Here is a 14,688-nt window from a genome sequence, read left to right as displayed (position 1 = left end):
TTTAAAGGTAAGTAACAGTCATGAATAAATTTATAACAGTTAAACACCAATTATTTTACATAACAGTATTCAGTGCCAGATAACATGTCTTTGCCTTTTGACATTGCCATGTAAAATTACTCACATGTTGCAGGAAATCATCATAGTAACAGCAAAATTTAAATATGTGATCACATGATAATGACAATTTTGATGTGCTACATTGTAAAGATTCACAAAGCCACCTTCCTAAAGTATATGATTTGGTTGAGGAAGGCAGCAAGCAATTCACTATCGTATCCAGGGACTGCTATTTTAGAAACTGATACAGTATGTGATATGTTATATGATATTATAAGAGGGTTTCATGGGCAATTAGCTATAGATCTTCAAGCCAAATGTATGTTGAAGCAGTAATGCAATAAAAACCGGTGAAATTTCATATTCAAATGCTTAGTTTGGTAAGAACTGTCTCATTTATTATGCAAACATTCTTCAGTGTTTTATCATTCAAGTAAAAATGCTGTACATGAAGATTAATTCATGGTACCAGGGTATATATTTAAAGCTGGAACTGGTCGTTAATGCCAACACAATTAAATTTTAAGGCATTTTTCTAAATATAGTTTCTTACTTCACCTCCCCTATGCAAAATAAAACAAAGCAATAAAAATTGAGGTAATTTTGTAGTTGTTCACACTGCTATGTTTGCCAGTAGACACACGTTGATAGGCCACACACATACATAACACACAACCAGTCAAGTCAAACATGCAAATGGTGAAAAAAGACTGATGAATGTAATGATGTATAAAGAGTTCACTGTTGAGCAGCTTTTGACATTGCACAATACAACAATGCCATGTGGTCTCAACCATATTAAAAATACTGCACATCACAATCCAGAGCATAGCGCACTTATGTTTTGTTGTTGTTTTGTTTTTCAGGGTTTTTTTAAAAGATGTTCTGGCAAAATTGTGTGAAGAAGAAACACTTGCAGTTTTTAGAAAGAGAAAACACACAAGTGAAGGAGACTCACTTGAAGCATCAGCCAGTTAACAGTATTTGAGAGAGCTTCAGCTACTGGTAATCAGAAGGTCTTCATGGTAAATGCAGATTTTAAAGCCAGAAATTTTGAAATTGTGAAGCATGATTGTGGAAGCAATGAGATTAAAGGAAGATGGAAATGAGCACTTTCATTTTTGTTTCACTACCCTGCAAGAAAACTGAAGCTAACCTGTTATGAGAGAGAGGACCTTTAGATAAAAGGAGAACTTTAGCACTACAAGGTGTCATTATTGTGATGTGATCACATTCACAATAAGTTCTCAGTTTCACCACCAAACTGAAATCATGAGCCAGCTAAGAACCTTTTTTCACCATCACCAAGCAAACTGATACCAGCTCACTTTGTAGAGGACTTGCAACACACTGTAGGGGTCCTACATCACACATCCAACACCTTTATCACCTCTACTACCACTGCTACTCAACCGCCAGAGAAGAGAGACACTGTCTGCCAAGGCCCAGTGCCACGGGGAAAAAAGATTCAGCCCAAGGTAAAACTAGGCAGAGTCAAGGAAATTTTCCATATAGAAAGAAGAATAGAGCAGAAGGCAAAGTCCACATTTGATGTGGCATGCATTTAAGGGCAAAGGCAGAGTTATAAATGGGTCTTTTACTTGAAGATATTTTCTGGATAGGATAATCTGGGTCCGGTCTTGACAGCCACTGTATCATGTAAGTTTTCTTTGATGTATCTGATGAATTTTCTGAAATACAAATGAGGTAGACATTGGAAGAAAGACAGATGAGCACATTTGTAGCTTTGTAATGCACTATTTAAAATCCTTGGCTGAATAAACAGAATTCATAGCTCCCGGTTTAATCTTAAAAGGACATCTCTCTCTAAAAAGAAATGGCTCCACTTAGAAAAATATAGTTACAATATCAATTTTCAAGGATTTAAAATTTGGGGCATCTCCGTTCAGATTCATCACATGCAAGCTTGAGAAGTGATGACTGGAAATGTTTCCAGAAAAGCAAAAGGAGAAAACAAATGCATTAAATAAACAGTTTGTTTATGTGATTATTCATAAGTTTTATTTACCAGATGCATACAAACGTGAAGTGTTCACATGACACAGTTGGGTGCAGACAACTGTACTGCAAAAGAACTTTTCTCCAATTGTCTGACACTCCCTGATTACTATTTTCTTTGAAGCACACCAGAGTTTATTGCTGTGTATTAGGGATGGGTGATTTGGGTTCGGAAACACCTGAATTGCCTGAATCGGGGCTGATTCGGGCGTTTCTGAACCAGAAACGGTCCGAATCGGACCTCTGGCGCCCTCTAGTGGTCCGAATCGCCGAGATTCGGCGATTCGGACACCCAAATTGATTCGGGCCCGAATCAATTCGTCTGAGTCGGAGGCTTCAGGCAGCCGTTGCCTGAAGCCTCTCTCGCTGCCTTTTTTTACTTTATTTTTTGCCACCTAAAATGGCAGCGGGGGGGAGGGGGGGAGTGAGTGGCCAACCAGAATGCCTGTAGCTTTTCAGCTCAGGCATTCTGGCCACTCACAGAAGGGTTTTTATTTTTTAAATCCCCTTGCTTTGTAGCCTGCCCAGGAGGAGGCTACTTAAAACAAGGGGCTGCTTGCTGGAGCTCACTTTGAGCTCTGGTTGGCTGGCTGTGCTGCTCCTAAGCTCCTGCTTGGTAGAGCAGCCTGCCTGCCTGCCTGCCTCCTGGACTCCTGGTGGACCTCTCTGGACCTGGCCTGTGGACTGCGCTGTAGAAGACATCAATAGTTTGCTTTAGGGGTTTTTTTTCTTCTCCTTTTCTATTTTTCTCTTTTTTTTCCCTCCCTCTTCTCCCTCTCTCTCCCTCCTCTTTTCAAAAGTTTTTTGCCTTTGGGTTTCTGTGGGTGGAGGCCTGGGGGGGGGGGGGTTGGGGAATTGTATTTGCTGTTTTTATTGTGTTAACTGTTTGCTGTTTTGTTTTTTGTAAAAGTATTTTGGGAGTGGGGGTTGGGGCTTGTATTGTAAAGTTGCATTTTTTCTGGTTGTTTTTTTTGGGGGGGGGTTTGGTTGTTTTGGGTTTCCTCAGTTTTCCACCTTTGGGCTTCGTGCCCTGGGTGGCAGCTGGTTGTTTGATAGTTGTAGGTGTTTTTGGTGGGGGGCTAGTTTCAGTTTAGGGGGGTTGTGTTTGTTCTTAGGTTGGTTTAGCTTAGGGCCTTGCAGGGCCAGTTTTTGCCAGCCACCTTTGGGGGAGTGCCCTGGGTGGCTGCTGCTTGTTTGTTGAAGCTGTTTCTTTGCTTAGCCTAGGTAGAGTTAGCTTATTTGGTTAGGGCCCTGCGGGGCAAGTTTTTCTTGGTAGCCACCTTTGGGGGAGTGCCCTGGGTGGCTGCTGGTTGTTTGTATGTAGAAGCTGTTTGGTTGGCCTAGGCTAGGCTTGGTTTGGCAGTTTGGGCCTTGCAGGGCCACTTTTGCTTGGTTGCCACCTTTGGGGGAGTGCCCTGGGTGGCTGGCAGCTGGTTGGTGTTTTAGAGATTGTTTGTTTCCTTCCTGGGGGGAATTGCTGCGTTCTTCTTGGGGTGCCCAATTAGTGACCCTTTAAATAGGCAGTAAAATCCATAGTGTTAGGAGAAATTATAAAGTGCAAATAATTTTTTAGAACAGATAGTTTCTTTCCTAAGTAGCCAGATAGGATTTTTATAAGAGAACAATGATTTGGGTTTTAGGTTAAAATAGTAATTTCTTAATAGTTAAAAAAAATTTAAACCAGCAGGGGCTGTGCCTTATTGAAGGCCAGCTTTCCTGGTAGAGACAGGAATTGATTTAGAGGCCAACAGGTTTAGGGGTTCTTCTTAGCAGATCAGGTGGGGGCTTGGTGCACAAATCTGCTCCAGCCTTCCTTCTAGCTAGTAACACTCAGGTAGTTTAAAACACTTTTAAAGTCTAAAAAGGTTTTTTTTTTCTAATTTTTCCCTGCTGTAGGTTAGGTAGGGCCAATTAAACTTAGCTAGGACCAGACAGGTTCCTTTAGTTTAACAAAAAAGAGAGAGAGAGAGAAAGAGAGAGAGAGAGAGAGAGAGAGAGAGAGAGAGAGAGAGAGAGAGAGAGAGAGAGAGAGAGAGAGAGAGAGAGAGAGAGAGAGAGAGAGAGAGAGAGAGAGAACAGGAAAACTCCATAGAAGTTAGGTCAGCTTAGGGTCTAAAAAAACTAAACAGGTAGCTGGTGGGATGGTTTTATAAGTTTCAAGGTGTCCTTAGAAACAGGTGTTAGGGCAGTTAGTGGTAGGGCCTCAAATTTCCCTGTCTCTTAGATTACAGACAGTTAGTAGGAAAAGTTTGTCCAAGGGAACATGAGTGGGAAGAAGGAAGGTCAGGTTCGGGGCCCTACAGAAAACTAGAGGGGTGGAGGGGAGTGAGAGGGGGAAGGAAGCGTCATTCCCCCTACCTGAGAAGAGGCCTGTCTTGGGTTGACCTTCCACCACTCCGACCTCTGGCCGGAGTGGTGCAATAAAGAGTGTCTGAAAGGGTCTCTTTATTGAGGCGGCTGCCGGGGCGCCCCCTTCTAAGGTGCGTCAGGCAGGGGTCTTTGCTGGCACTTCTGCGGGGCCTGCTGATCAGGCAGCGCCTCGTGCCGCTCCTTTTGCTAGCGAGGCATGGGGGCGTCAGGAGGAGTTGCCTGATCTCTCCCTTGGGGTGAGCCTTGGGGACATGAGTGGCTTGTCCTTCATGTCCCCAGGCATCACCTCGGGGGTGCAGAGAGCCCTGGAGGAGATGGGTGAGGGACTGGCCCGCCAGTCTACTCCCCTTTCTCCTCCAGGATCCAGCAGGCTTCAGTTGGGGGGGGGGAACAGGAGCAGATGGTAGAGGTGGTGCAAGAGGGAGAGATGGAGGTGGCACCCCCTGCCCCGCCATCTCGACCCCTTCCCCCTCTCTCACCTCCTTCTGTCCCCACCTCTGGACACGGTGTGTCCGGCCCGAGCTCCTCACAGGAGGCAGCTCAGAGGACTTAGCAGGCTGCAAGTCAGCCTGCGTCGTCCAAAGGCTCCAAAGTCTGGAATTATTTCCAGACAGTGGAGGGAACCCACCTAGCAGAGTGCCAGCTCTGTAGGCAGAGGGTTAGTCGTGGAAGGCAAGAGCGTCACTACACGACTAGCGGCCTCATGAACCACCTGAAGAGGCACCACCAGGCTGTCCTGCTTCAGGGGGAGAGACAGGCTGGCAGTGGGGTGCCTGCGCAGGCACAACCTACCAGCACGGGGCTGGAGAGTCTACCTGGGACCTCCACCTCGAGAGCTCTCCCTAAGAGTTCTTCTCAGGGGGTGGGTGGAGTTAGAGGGGGGCAAGCGACCATGGTGGAGATGCTTGCCTGGGCTGGCAGTGGCATGCCAAAAGGGGGGTTTGAGGCAGGGTTTAGGGCCGCGAACCATGACCTAGCTGCGCTCATGGCCGTGGGTGGGTACCCCTTTCATCTGGCCAACAACATGTACTTCCACTGACTATGCCGTCGCATATCCACTTGGTACACGCCTCCTAGTCATACCACGATTAGCAGGACAGTGTTGCCCTCTCTTTATAGGGCAGCCAGGTGCCATGGGGAGGTAGAGATGTCCCGAGCTTCAGGGACCGTACACTTCACGTCGGACATATGGATGTCATGTCATGCGCAGGATGCATACATCTCGCTGACTGCACATTGGTGGGACGTACGGGAGGTGCTGGGTGGGGTTGAGCCTGTTAGGCAGGGTGAGGGCTGCCGGGCAGGCTATCGCCATGCCTTGCTGCACATCGAGCCCTTCGATGTGCGGCACACGGCAGACAACATCGAGGGCACCATTTGTAGACTGGTAGATGGGTGGGTAGGCAGTGGGACGGGGGTCACCAAGGGCTTCTTGGTGACAGATGGTGCCCTCAACATGACCAAGGCAGTCAAGGGCATGGGCCTGAAGCACATCTCCTGTGCGGCCCACCTTCTCCACCTCGTGGTTAAGGATGCCCTTGGGATCGGCTCCAAGGGAACCGGTTCATCTGCCGAAGCCATTGACTTCCGGCATCTCATCGAGAAGTGCCGGAAGATCATGGTGCATTTCTCTCACAGCTCGTACGATGTCTCGAGGCTGGAGAGAAAGCAGGTCCTGATGGGCGTGCCGCAGCACTGCCTTATCAGAGACATCAGCACGCGCTGGAACTCCACCTGCGCCATGCTTGAGCGCTTGGTGGAGCAGAGGAGAGCCTTAGACGCCTTTGTCCAGGAGACGAGGATGTTTATGCCTGGGGAGTGGCTCACCCACCGAGAGTGGGAGATCATTTCTCAGACCGTGGAAGTGCTTGGGCCCTTCAAGACTTTCATGGAGATGCTCTCGTCTGTCACGGCGAGTTTGGGTCTGGTTGTGCCCATGGTCCACAAGGCCCGTGTGGTGCTGGCCCCCTTCCTGGACCCGGCTCTAGGACGTGCAGACGCTGTTCCAGCCATGAGCGCGCTTGCGAGGAGGCTTCTGAGAGGGCTTGACAGCCGCTTCGAACCCCTCTGCAAGTCTGTGACATACAGGCTCGCCGTCATGTGTGATCCGCGCATCAAGGGCAGCTTAGCAGAGAAGGAGAGGAGCCTTCCTGAATGGCGCGAGCTGCTCATTCAGAGGCTTGCCTGGTGGAAGTCCAAGGAGGCTGAGGCCAGGCAGGGGAGGAAGGAGCCAGCACATCCGCTGCTCCTCCCCCCCAGCCTCTGCTGGCACATCAGCCACTGCGGGCCACCCTAGCGAGAAGGCTGAGCAGGGCAACTTCTTGCTGGGGTTCCTCCAGCCCACTCCTTCTATTGAGGGCAGCGGGTGCCCGAGGGAGGACAGTGCGTCTGGGATGGTGAGGGCTTACCTCAGTGAGCCCCAGGAGTCCGAGAACCCCTGTCCCTTGAGATACTGGGCCAGGAGGGAGGTGGTCTGGAAGACCCCCGTAGAGCTCCTCTGCAAGTTTCATGAAGATTGGACCAAGGGGTCCCATCCTATGGGCTCCCAAAAGAGTGAGAAAAGAATGATTTCAGCAGGTAAATTGCCAATTTCCTGAAATCATTTTTTCTCACGCTTTTGGGAGCCCATAGGATGGGACCCCTTGGTCCAATCTTCATGAAACTTGCAGGGGAGCTCTGGGGCGGTCTTCCCTGAGTCCCCTGCAAGTTTCAGGAAGATTGCACCAGGGGGTCCCATCCTGGGGGCTCCCAAGGAACATTCCCCATAGAAGTCTATGGAGAAACATGTTCAGCCTAAAGAATCTGACACTCCATTGTAACCAATGGAGTGGATAGGGGCACCCTCTTTGGGAGCCCCTAGGTTTGGACCCCTTATTCCAATCTTCTTGAAACTTTCAGGGGAATCAGGGAAGACCCTCCCTGAGCTCTCCAAGAAGTTTCAGGGGTGCAACTTACACCCCTCCCTCCCAGCCCCTTGGGAAGACGGGGGAAGGCTTTCCAATGCAAGTCAATGGAGACATTGACTTGCATTGGCCCCGAATCGTCCGAAACAATTAGGGAGGCTCCAATGCAAGTCAATGGCCTCCATTGACTTGCATTGGCCCCGAATCAGCTCGGACAGCTTCAAATCGATTCGGGAGCCTTTCCAATGCAAGTCAATGGCCTCCATTGACTTGCATTGGCCCCGAATCGATGCGGACCGGTCCGAATCCGAACCGGTTCGAATTGGCCGATTCGGATCCGAGCCAGTCCGAATCGGGCCGTTTCGGATCCGAACCGGTCCGAATCGGCTTGATTCGGATCCAAAACGATCCGAATCGGGGCCTCAGTGCACAACCCTACTGTGTATGGATGTGATAGAGCCCTATGAGTGCCACATTACAGATTTTCACATTACAGTTCTAAACTGGATGTTATTTGTTGTTGGCCCAATTTTGAGTAAAGCGATACAAGGATGGAGGTTTCATACAGCAAATTTCCTTGTGCTAATGAGAAATCGCTGGAGCACTATGGTAATTTCAAACAGTGCTGCTTTTTCCCCCTGTCTTTTTTCACAGTGTGATCTTCCTCATAGTTTTTTTAAAATATTGAACGTCCTAGCACTAAACTGTTATAGCATTTAAATGTGAAAGTGGCACTGATGAGATACCTTAATTCCGCTGACTTCAGAGCATTTCAATAATGTTGTTATAGCACTGAAGTGCTAGTTTAGAGCAGGCTTTCTCCACCAAGGTTTTGTGAAACCTGGGGTTTCTTAACAAATGAGTAGCCATGTTGGTCTGAAGTAGCACAATAAAATCAGAGTCCAGTAACACCTTTAAGACCAACAAAGATCTTCAAGGTGCTACTGGACTCTGATTTTATTATAGACCTAGAAAGGTTTCCTGAAGGGGTGGCAATTAATTCTTTGTATATTCTTTAATGTGTTAAACACTTATTGGGTGATATGACCACTTATTGGGTGATATGACATATATGGTCATGTCACCCCTATCCCAAAATGACTAATGATGGGCCTGGTGGGGGTGGGAAGGGGAGGGGCCCCAGGTAGGCATGTGCACAGTCATGCTTCCCAACCATGTTCTACAACATGATTGCAACACTTCAGCGGTTTCTCAATGGTAAAAAGGTAGAGAAAGGCTGGTTTAGAGCTGTTGTGCTCAACTTAGAACATTAAAAAAGTCTGCAGAAGATAACACAGGGGAAAAGGGTGGGGGAAACTGGCACTGTAGGACATTTTTAACAGCAGCTTGAGAATGGCCAAGGTAAGTTATTGATTTATTTACACTCTGTTAAGGAAATTAACTTCCTGAGATACGAAAAAGTATGTGTGGGTGTGTGTGTGTGTGTGGGGGGGGAGGCTCCTGATCGTGCTTTAAAACATAACAGAATGTAGCATGCACCCTAATACCCAGTTTCCACTGCCAACTCTTCCAGCAAGCAAGGAGTTTGGCCAATGTGTAACTCACTATGATAGCTGTTTTCTTGGAGCAACAGCTATTGTTTTGTTAAATGCTTTCTCCTTGATGGTTCTGTTAGATGGTATCCTCCCACATCCCCGAAAGATACCCAAACATGTAAGTACTCTGGAAATTGCAGCTGGTGCAAAATGCAGCTGCTAGGGTCCTCACAGGAACATCTTGGAGGACCCATATCCAGACGGTGCTGAGGCAGCTGCACTGGTTACCAGTTGCTAGCAGGATCAGGTTCAAGGTTTCGGTTTTAACCTTTAAGGCCCTCCGCGGTCTGGGACCCACATACTTGAGGGACTGCTTGACGCCCTATGCCCCCCGCAGGGCCTTACGCTCTGCGGGGACTAACTAGTTGGTGGTTCCCGGCCCCCGGGAGGTGCGTCTGGCTTCGACCAGGGCCAGGTCCTTTTCAGACCTGGCCCCTACCTGGTGGAAGGAGCTCCCGGGTGATCTGTGGGCCCTGCGGGATTTACCAGCTTTCCGCAGGGCCTGCAAAATGGAGCTCTTCCACCAGGCTTATGGCTGAGGCCGGCGCCACCTGGTGAAATCGGGTCCCCCTCTTCTGCAGTCCTTTCAGGCTATCTCTGGTCTCCTCCTTGGGTAATGTTGCCGTGTTGGGTTGGTTGATATGTTTATGTATTAGCATGATTTTTATGTATTAGGGGTTTTTATCGGGGGGTTTTATATGCTGTTACCCACCACGAGCCTTAGGGGAATGGCAGGCTATAAATCCAAATAACAACAACAACAACTACAACAATATTCCCACTACTGAAATTTCCAAAGGAAATGTTCCAAAGGAATATGTGACATATTATAGAGAAATAAACCTAGTATTCTTTTTCATTCAGATAAGGCATTTAAGAAGCACTAACAAATTTAATTTCTCAAGCATCACAAAGGACAGTATCCTCAAAAATACTCACTGGGACATAAAGGTAATCTGCAGATCCTTATTGCATCTGGCTTGTCTTCTTTGCAAAAACCCATAATGTTTTCACTCGTCCTGCATAGAACTTGCCTTTCTTGAGTGCCATTACCACAGGTGACAGAACACTGGAGAGGAAACACAAACTGAGCACCAATGTCTCTTGCATATTTTTACGCAGTCAGCAGGTATTATAAGTAATGGCTTGGACCAAAGGTTTTGGTTCCAGTGATAATAGAACCTTCCTCCAACACAAGAAGGTGACAGCTAACAGAAGCAACCTTTATCTAGAAGAAGAAACATGCTATGCTGGCAGAAGCCTTCTTAGCATGAGAGAACTTTAGGGCCATTTCTGCATGAGGAGTATTTTCCTGGACAGCCTCTGAATGTTGGCGGCTTTTAGAGCCCACTCTTCATGATGTCGCCAACATCCCGAGGCTGTCCAGTAGATGGGCTGAGATTAGGCTATTTTTAAAGCGCAATGTGGTAAATCCAGGAAGTGCGAGACAGTAAATCATGCATCCCAGCTGTCAACAAGCAGGGAGCAACCAGTGACTATATAGAGAGGGGAAATGTGCTATAGTCTCTTGAGCGGTGTCCCGCCCTTGCACCTGCCCTCCCCTCTCCGCTGCCACTACTCCTGCCTCCTTCCCAATTACCCCAGCAGCTGCAGCTGCTGCAAATTGGACCCTGTCTCATCCTCCTAGCCCCCCTTCTCACCTGCGGGGTGCCTCACCAAGCTGCTGCTGTCCCTGCCTCCCTTGACATGCCCTCCGTTTGTTGGCCATGCTACTGCTTTGGTGCCTGCGGGGGGCTTTTCCAGCACCCGCACGATGTGGACGGTGCCCAGCACTGTGGCCAAGCCCACCACCCATAACTTGCAGCATTTGGCTGCTCTGCCTTTGCTCCAGGATCCAGGCGTTTGGATTTTTTTAAACTGCTCTGTGTGGCAACGCATACACGTTGCAATGAATTTGTTTGATTTTTTTAAATTACTTTTTCTGCTCAGGAGATCCACAAACCTCCTCTGAGAGGGGATTGGTTGTCTCCAGTGATTGACAGGCCGAGGAGCGGTGAGTAAAGAGCATGTTGCTCTTTCTTCTTCCTTTTTTCCATGCTAGCGAGGAGGGGAAAATGGATGATGTGGTGGGGAAGGCTTTATAGTGTTCAGAGGTGAAAAAGTACGATTTACTATCCTGCAATTGCAGGCAGGAGACAACGCACAATTTGGCCCTCCATGTGGAAATGTTTTTTGATCAAACTCACAATGAATTTTGTGAAGACAATTCTTTTGCATCATTTATAGCAATTCCACACCGCAATCCCACCTTTGTGCAAATAATAAAAGAGCCCCATTCTGCCCTGTGCCACCACAAAGCACCATGGAGCTGACTGGGGCATTTTTTGCCCCTGCCAGAATGCTGTAGGAGGGGGAAGAGCCAGGCCTGGAAGGCCCTGTCCACACAAGGCTGCACCTGGATAGGCTCCTTTGGCACCCATGGCAGACCGGGGAATGTGGAAATATGTGGGGCAACACAGGGCCTAAAGTATGCCAGGCTCAGGATGGGGCCGGGTCAGCGCCAACGTTGTGTGGAAGTGGGAATTAGCCCCGCTGCCATACAAGTACTGTGCTGGCCTTTTTCGCCCATGTGGAATTGGTCTTATTGCTATTCATCAGATCTACCTATTTAACTATAAAGGTACATATGACTATCCCAGTCCAGTCATCATCCCCAGACACAGAAGCAATATCATTCACACAGCACTTCAAACACCAAATGCTTCTTCGCTGGTTCCACAGAATCCCTATCCTTTTATTGTGTTGTGCTTATGAATTTATCTTCTCTACTGAAATGATTGGGGGGAATGATGTTCATGAGTGTGTGATGTATGTGCATATCAAAAGCCAGGTGGACTGCACTGGAGTATCCACTCAACTGAAATGCTTATAACTATATAATGCTTATAACTTATAACAACTTTAGCAACTAATCAGTAAGACAGCAAATGTGGTATGGCTGCTGGAGAGTTGCTGGAGAGGTAAGTTTCCCAATCTGATAAGAAAAGCACTTTAGTTGGTTTATTTCAGGTAACCTAGGCTATTGTGTGCCAGGATGCTCAGTGTTCCTGATGGCTTCCCTAATCTCACTCATGATGTGATCCTTGTTTTGTTCTTTTACTCAGACTTCATATAGTCTCCTGTTAAGCACCTGCAATGTTTGAATTGACTACCTCAGTCAGTCTGGTTTTTGCCCTCTGCAGTGGGCGGAGGCAGGAGGCAGTAGCAGGCAGAGGCAAGTGGTGGCGGTGGCGGGTGGAGGTGGCAGCCAGTGGCCGGCAGAGGCAGCGGAGCCATGGCACTGGCCACCTTTATTGTTGTGCGCCTATGCGCGCACCTGCGCACTGCCTGCCCATGCTGCTGCAGTTGGGGTTGCGGGGCCAAAAAGGTTGAGAATCGCTGTACTAGACCCACTTTTGATGATCTGAGACCAGCATTCAGCTTGCTATCCCAAACTTAAATGTTCAGGAAAACTTGAAATACACACACACAAGCTTAAACTTCAGGCAGCAAAGTTATGGAAACAATCCCACAAATACAATTGTGCAATTCATTTCCCTGTTTTTTTTCCCAAGGGGTCTTTGTGGATGACAAGGATGTGAACTGTTTGAGCCTAATGGCTTATTAATTGGTACAAATGGCAATTATCTGACAATATCCTCAGTAAAACTAACTTAAAATATAATCAAATAATGCTACAGAGTGCTGCTTACCTGTGACCAGGGTCCTATCTGCCACTGAGCAGGGCAAAGTTCTCGGTTGCAAGCTCTCCTGCCCTCTGGACGATCACTATTGCAGTACTTGGTATGAACAGAACGGTTTGTATTGTCATGAAGTGGCTGGATGCACTGTACTGAACGCATCTGATATCCTGTTTTTCCACAACTTTTGCTGCATGGTTCCCAGTCTCCAGTAACCCATCTGATTTAACGAAAAAAAGTCTGGTATGTAAGTTTATCCATCATAGGACTCATTAGTAGCTGAAGCTGGCAGTACGGAAGTCATCAGCCAGGGCAACAGAGACTTTTCCATCCCCAAGCCGAGCCTGAATTTAGACTGAAATGGGCCTAGATTTTTTTCTCAGTATTTTTTAGTTCAGGGCCTCTTCTGCATAATGGATAAGCTGATGAAAACTCACTAAATACATCGTTGTTTTTCTGATCTCTGCACAGAAGAGTTAATTTACTCAGCAAAACTGATTTTGCTCTGTATGGTGAACTGCCTTTAAGTGTTGTTTCTGAAAGAGGCTTTTCACCGATTCATTTATCTCCTGCCTACCTGAGATGATCTATTAGTCATGCAGAGAAGTTCTTTAGTTATGCAGATTAGTGACTGCATTAGAGAACAAAGCGGAGTTGGCAAAACTACAGGGGGCAGGGCTATGAATTGCTTCATGCAGAGAGCATTGCAACATAGTTTTTCAACAGACTATATTCAATGCAGATCAACGATTGTAATATAATAAAGCAGTCTAAACTGGTTATTTTTAAAACTGTTTTATTTGGCTCCATGCAGAATACCTCCAGGTCTGTTGGACCCCAACAAATTTTGGGATTCCTAAAAAAATCTCACATCCCAGTACCCGTAAAGTATTTGGATATGGGAATTCTTTGGAAATCCCAATTTTTTTTCAGATCAAATAGAACCAAGAAGAAGAAAAAACTGAGGGGAAAAAAGAGATAAAGCTGTACAAAAAAACAGCTGAGAGGACACAGCTGATTTCTCCTATTGCTTAGCTGTTTTCCAGGCTTTTTCTGCAGTTCCTTTAAACAGGGAAGATTTAAAAGGATGGCAGACATCAGGTTCCCACAAAAAAACAGTGGAGTGGCTGGAGCAATCTGCCAATCTTTTCCATAATTCCTGAATATATCTGGGATATTTTTTTCCAGATTCCACCCCCCTCAGTTTTCTCCAAAAATCCCAGACACCTTTGGGATGCAGTTATATTTTTGGCTTGGGTAGGTCTGAATGCACACCCCTAGTCTAAATCCTTCATCTCCTCCAAGCTGTGCATCCACCACCCATTTGAGCAGCTTGCCCAAGTATGGGATATTAGCCACTGGGCAGTAGTTGTTGATATTGTTTAGGTTATTATGACACATGCAGATCTTCCCACTCTTTGCACTTTTGCATCCCAGAACTACTTAAAATGAACTGTGAAAAATTGACAAACTTTCTCACAACAAAACAGCCATATAATATTGTTTCTTTTCTTTTTTGCTTTCTGTCACCAAATTTGGAGGCACTCATGATACTCAAAATGCTTTTAATCTTTTTTGTGTTAGTTATTTTCAGTGCAATCTTAATAAAGTATACTCAGAAATATATCCCCCGGGGATTAGGATTCAGCCTCCATTCAGATCTCCTGACTCTTGAAGAAATCCTGAGAAAGTATGCTATGGTGGAATCCTCACCGATCTTAAACCCTTATTCTTAGATGGGAGATTATGATCTATTTCAACAAACCTCCCTTTTCCTAATGAATGCTCTTCAAGAATGTCTTTGCTTCTGTCTCTGCTGCTGATTAACCATTTTCAGAACCAAATGAAAATGCAGCCTAAAACATAAGACCTGTATCCTGCAGCAGGCAAACATCATACGACTATGGTGTTTCACTCATTCTGCTGACATCTTCGCAACACAAATCAGATCTGTGAAACCACACGCAATGAGATACTACATACAAAAAATACAGGATCTCATTTCACATTCTAAATATTCTACACAGTGTCTTTCCCAAAACAACCTTCTCTTCAACTGCCTTGAAAGTGAAAGAATGG

At 46.7% G+C, this 14,688-nt stretch overlaps 1 protein-coding gene across 1 annotated transcript in view; it reads right to left on the bottom strand.

Moving 5' to 3' along the window:
• ADAMTS2 (ADAM metallopeptidase with thrombospondin type 1 motif 2) overlaps window positions 1–14,688 on the bottom strand; it is a 384,270-nt gene that overhangs the window by 13,319 nt on the left and 356,263 nt on the right. Inside the window, exons 19-21 of the mRNA XM_077326669.1 lie at window positions 12,622–12,829; window positions 9,848–9,977; window positions 1,662–1,751 (exon numbers count right to left, since the gene is read on the bottom strand). Of these exons, the coding sequence (XP_077182784.1) occupies window positions 1,662–1,751; window positions 9,848–9,977; window positions 12,622–12,829 (428 nt within the window). The remainder of the gene's footprint in view (window positions 1–1,661; window positions 1,752–9,847; window positions 9,978–12,621; window positions 12,830–14,688) is intronic.

Source organism: Paroedura picta, chromosome 3 (genome assembly GCF_049243985.1).
Source record: "Paroedura picta isolate Pp20150507F chromosome 3, Ppicta_v3.0, whole genome shotgun sequence".
In the NCBI taxonomy this organism is placed as follows: Eukaryota; Metazoa; Chordata; class Lepidosauria; order Squamata; family Gekkonidae; genus Paroedura; species Paroedura picta.
This window is presented reverse-complemented; position numbering and strand designations above follow the sequence as displayed.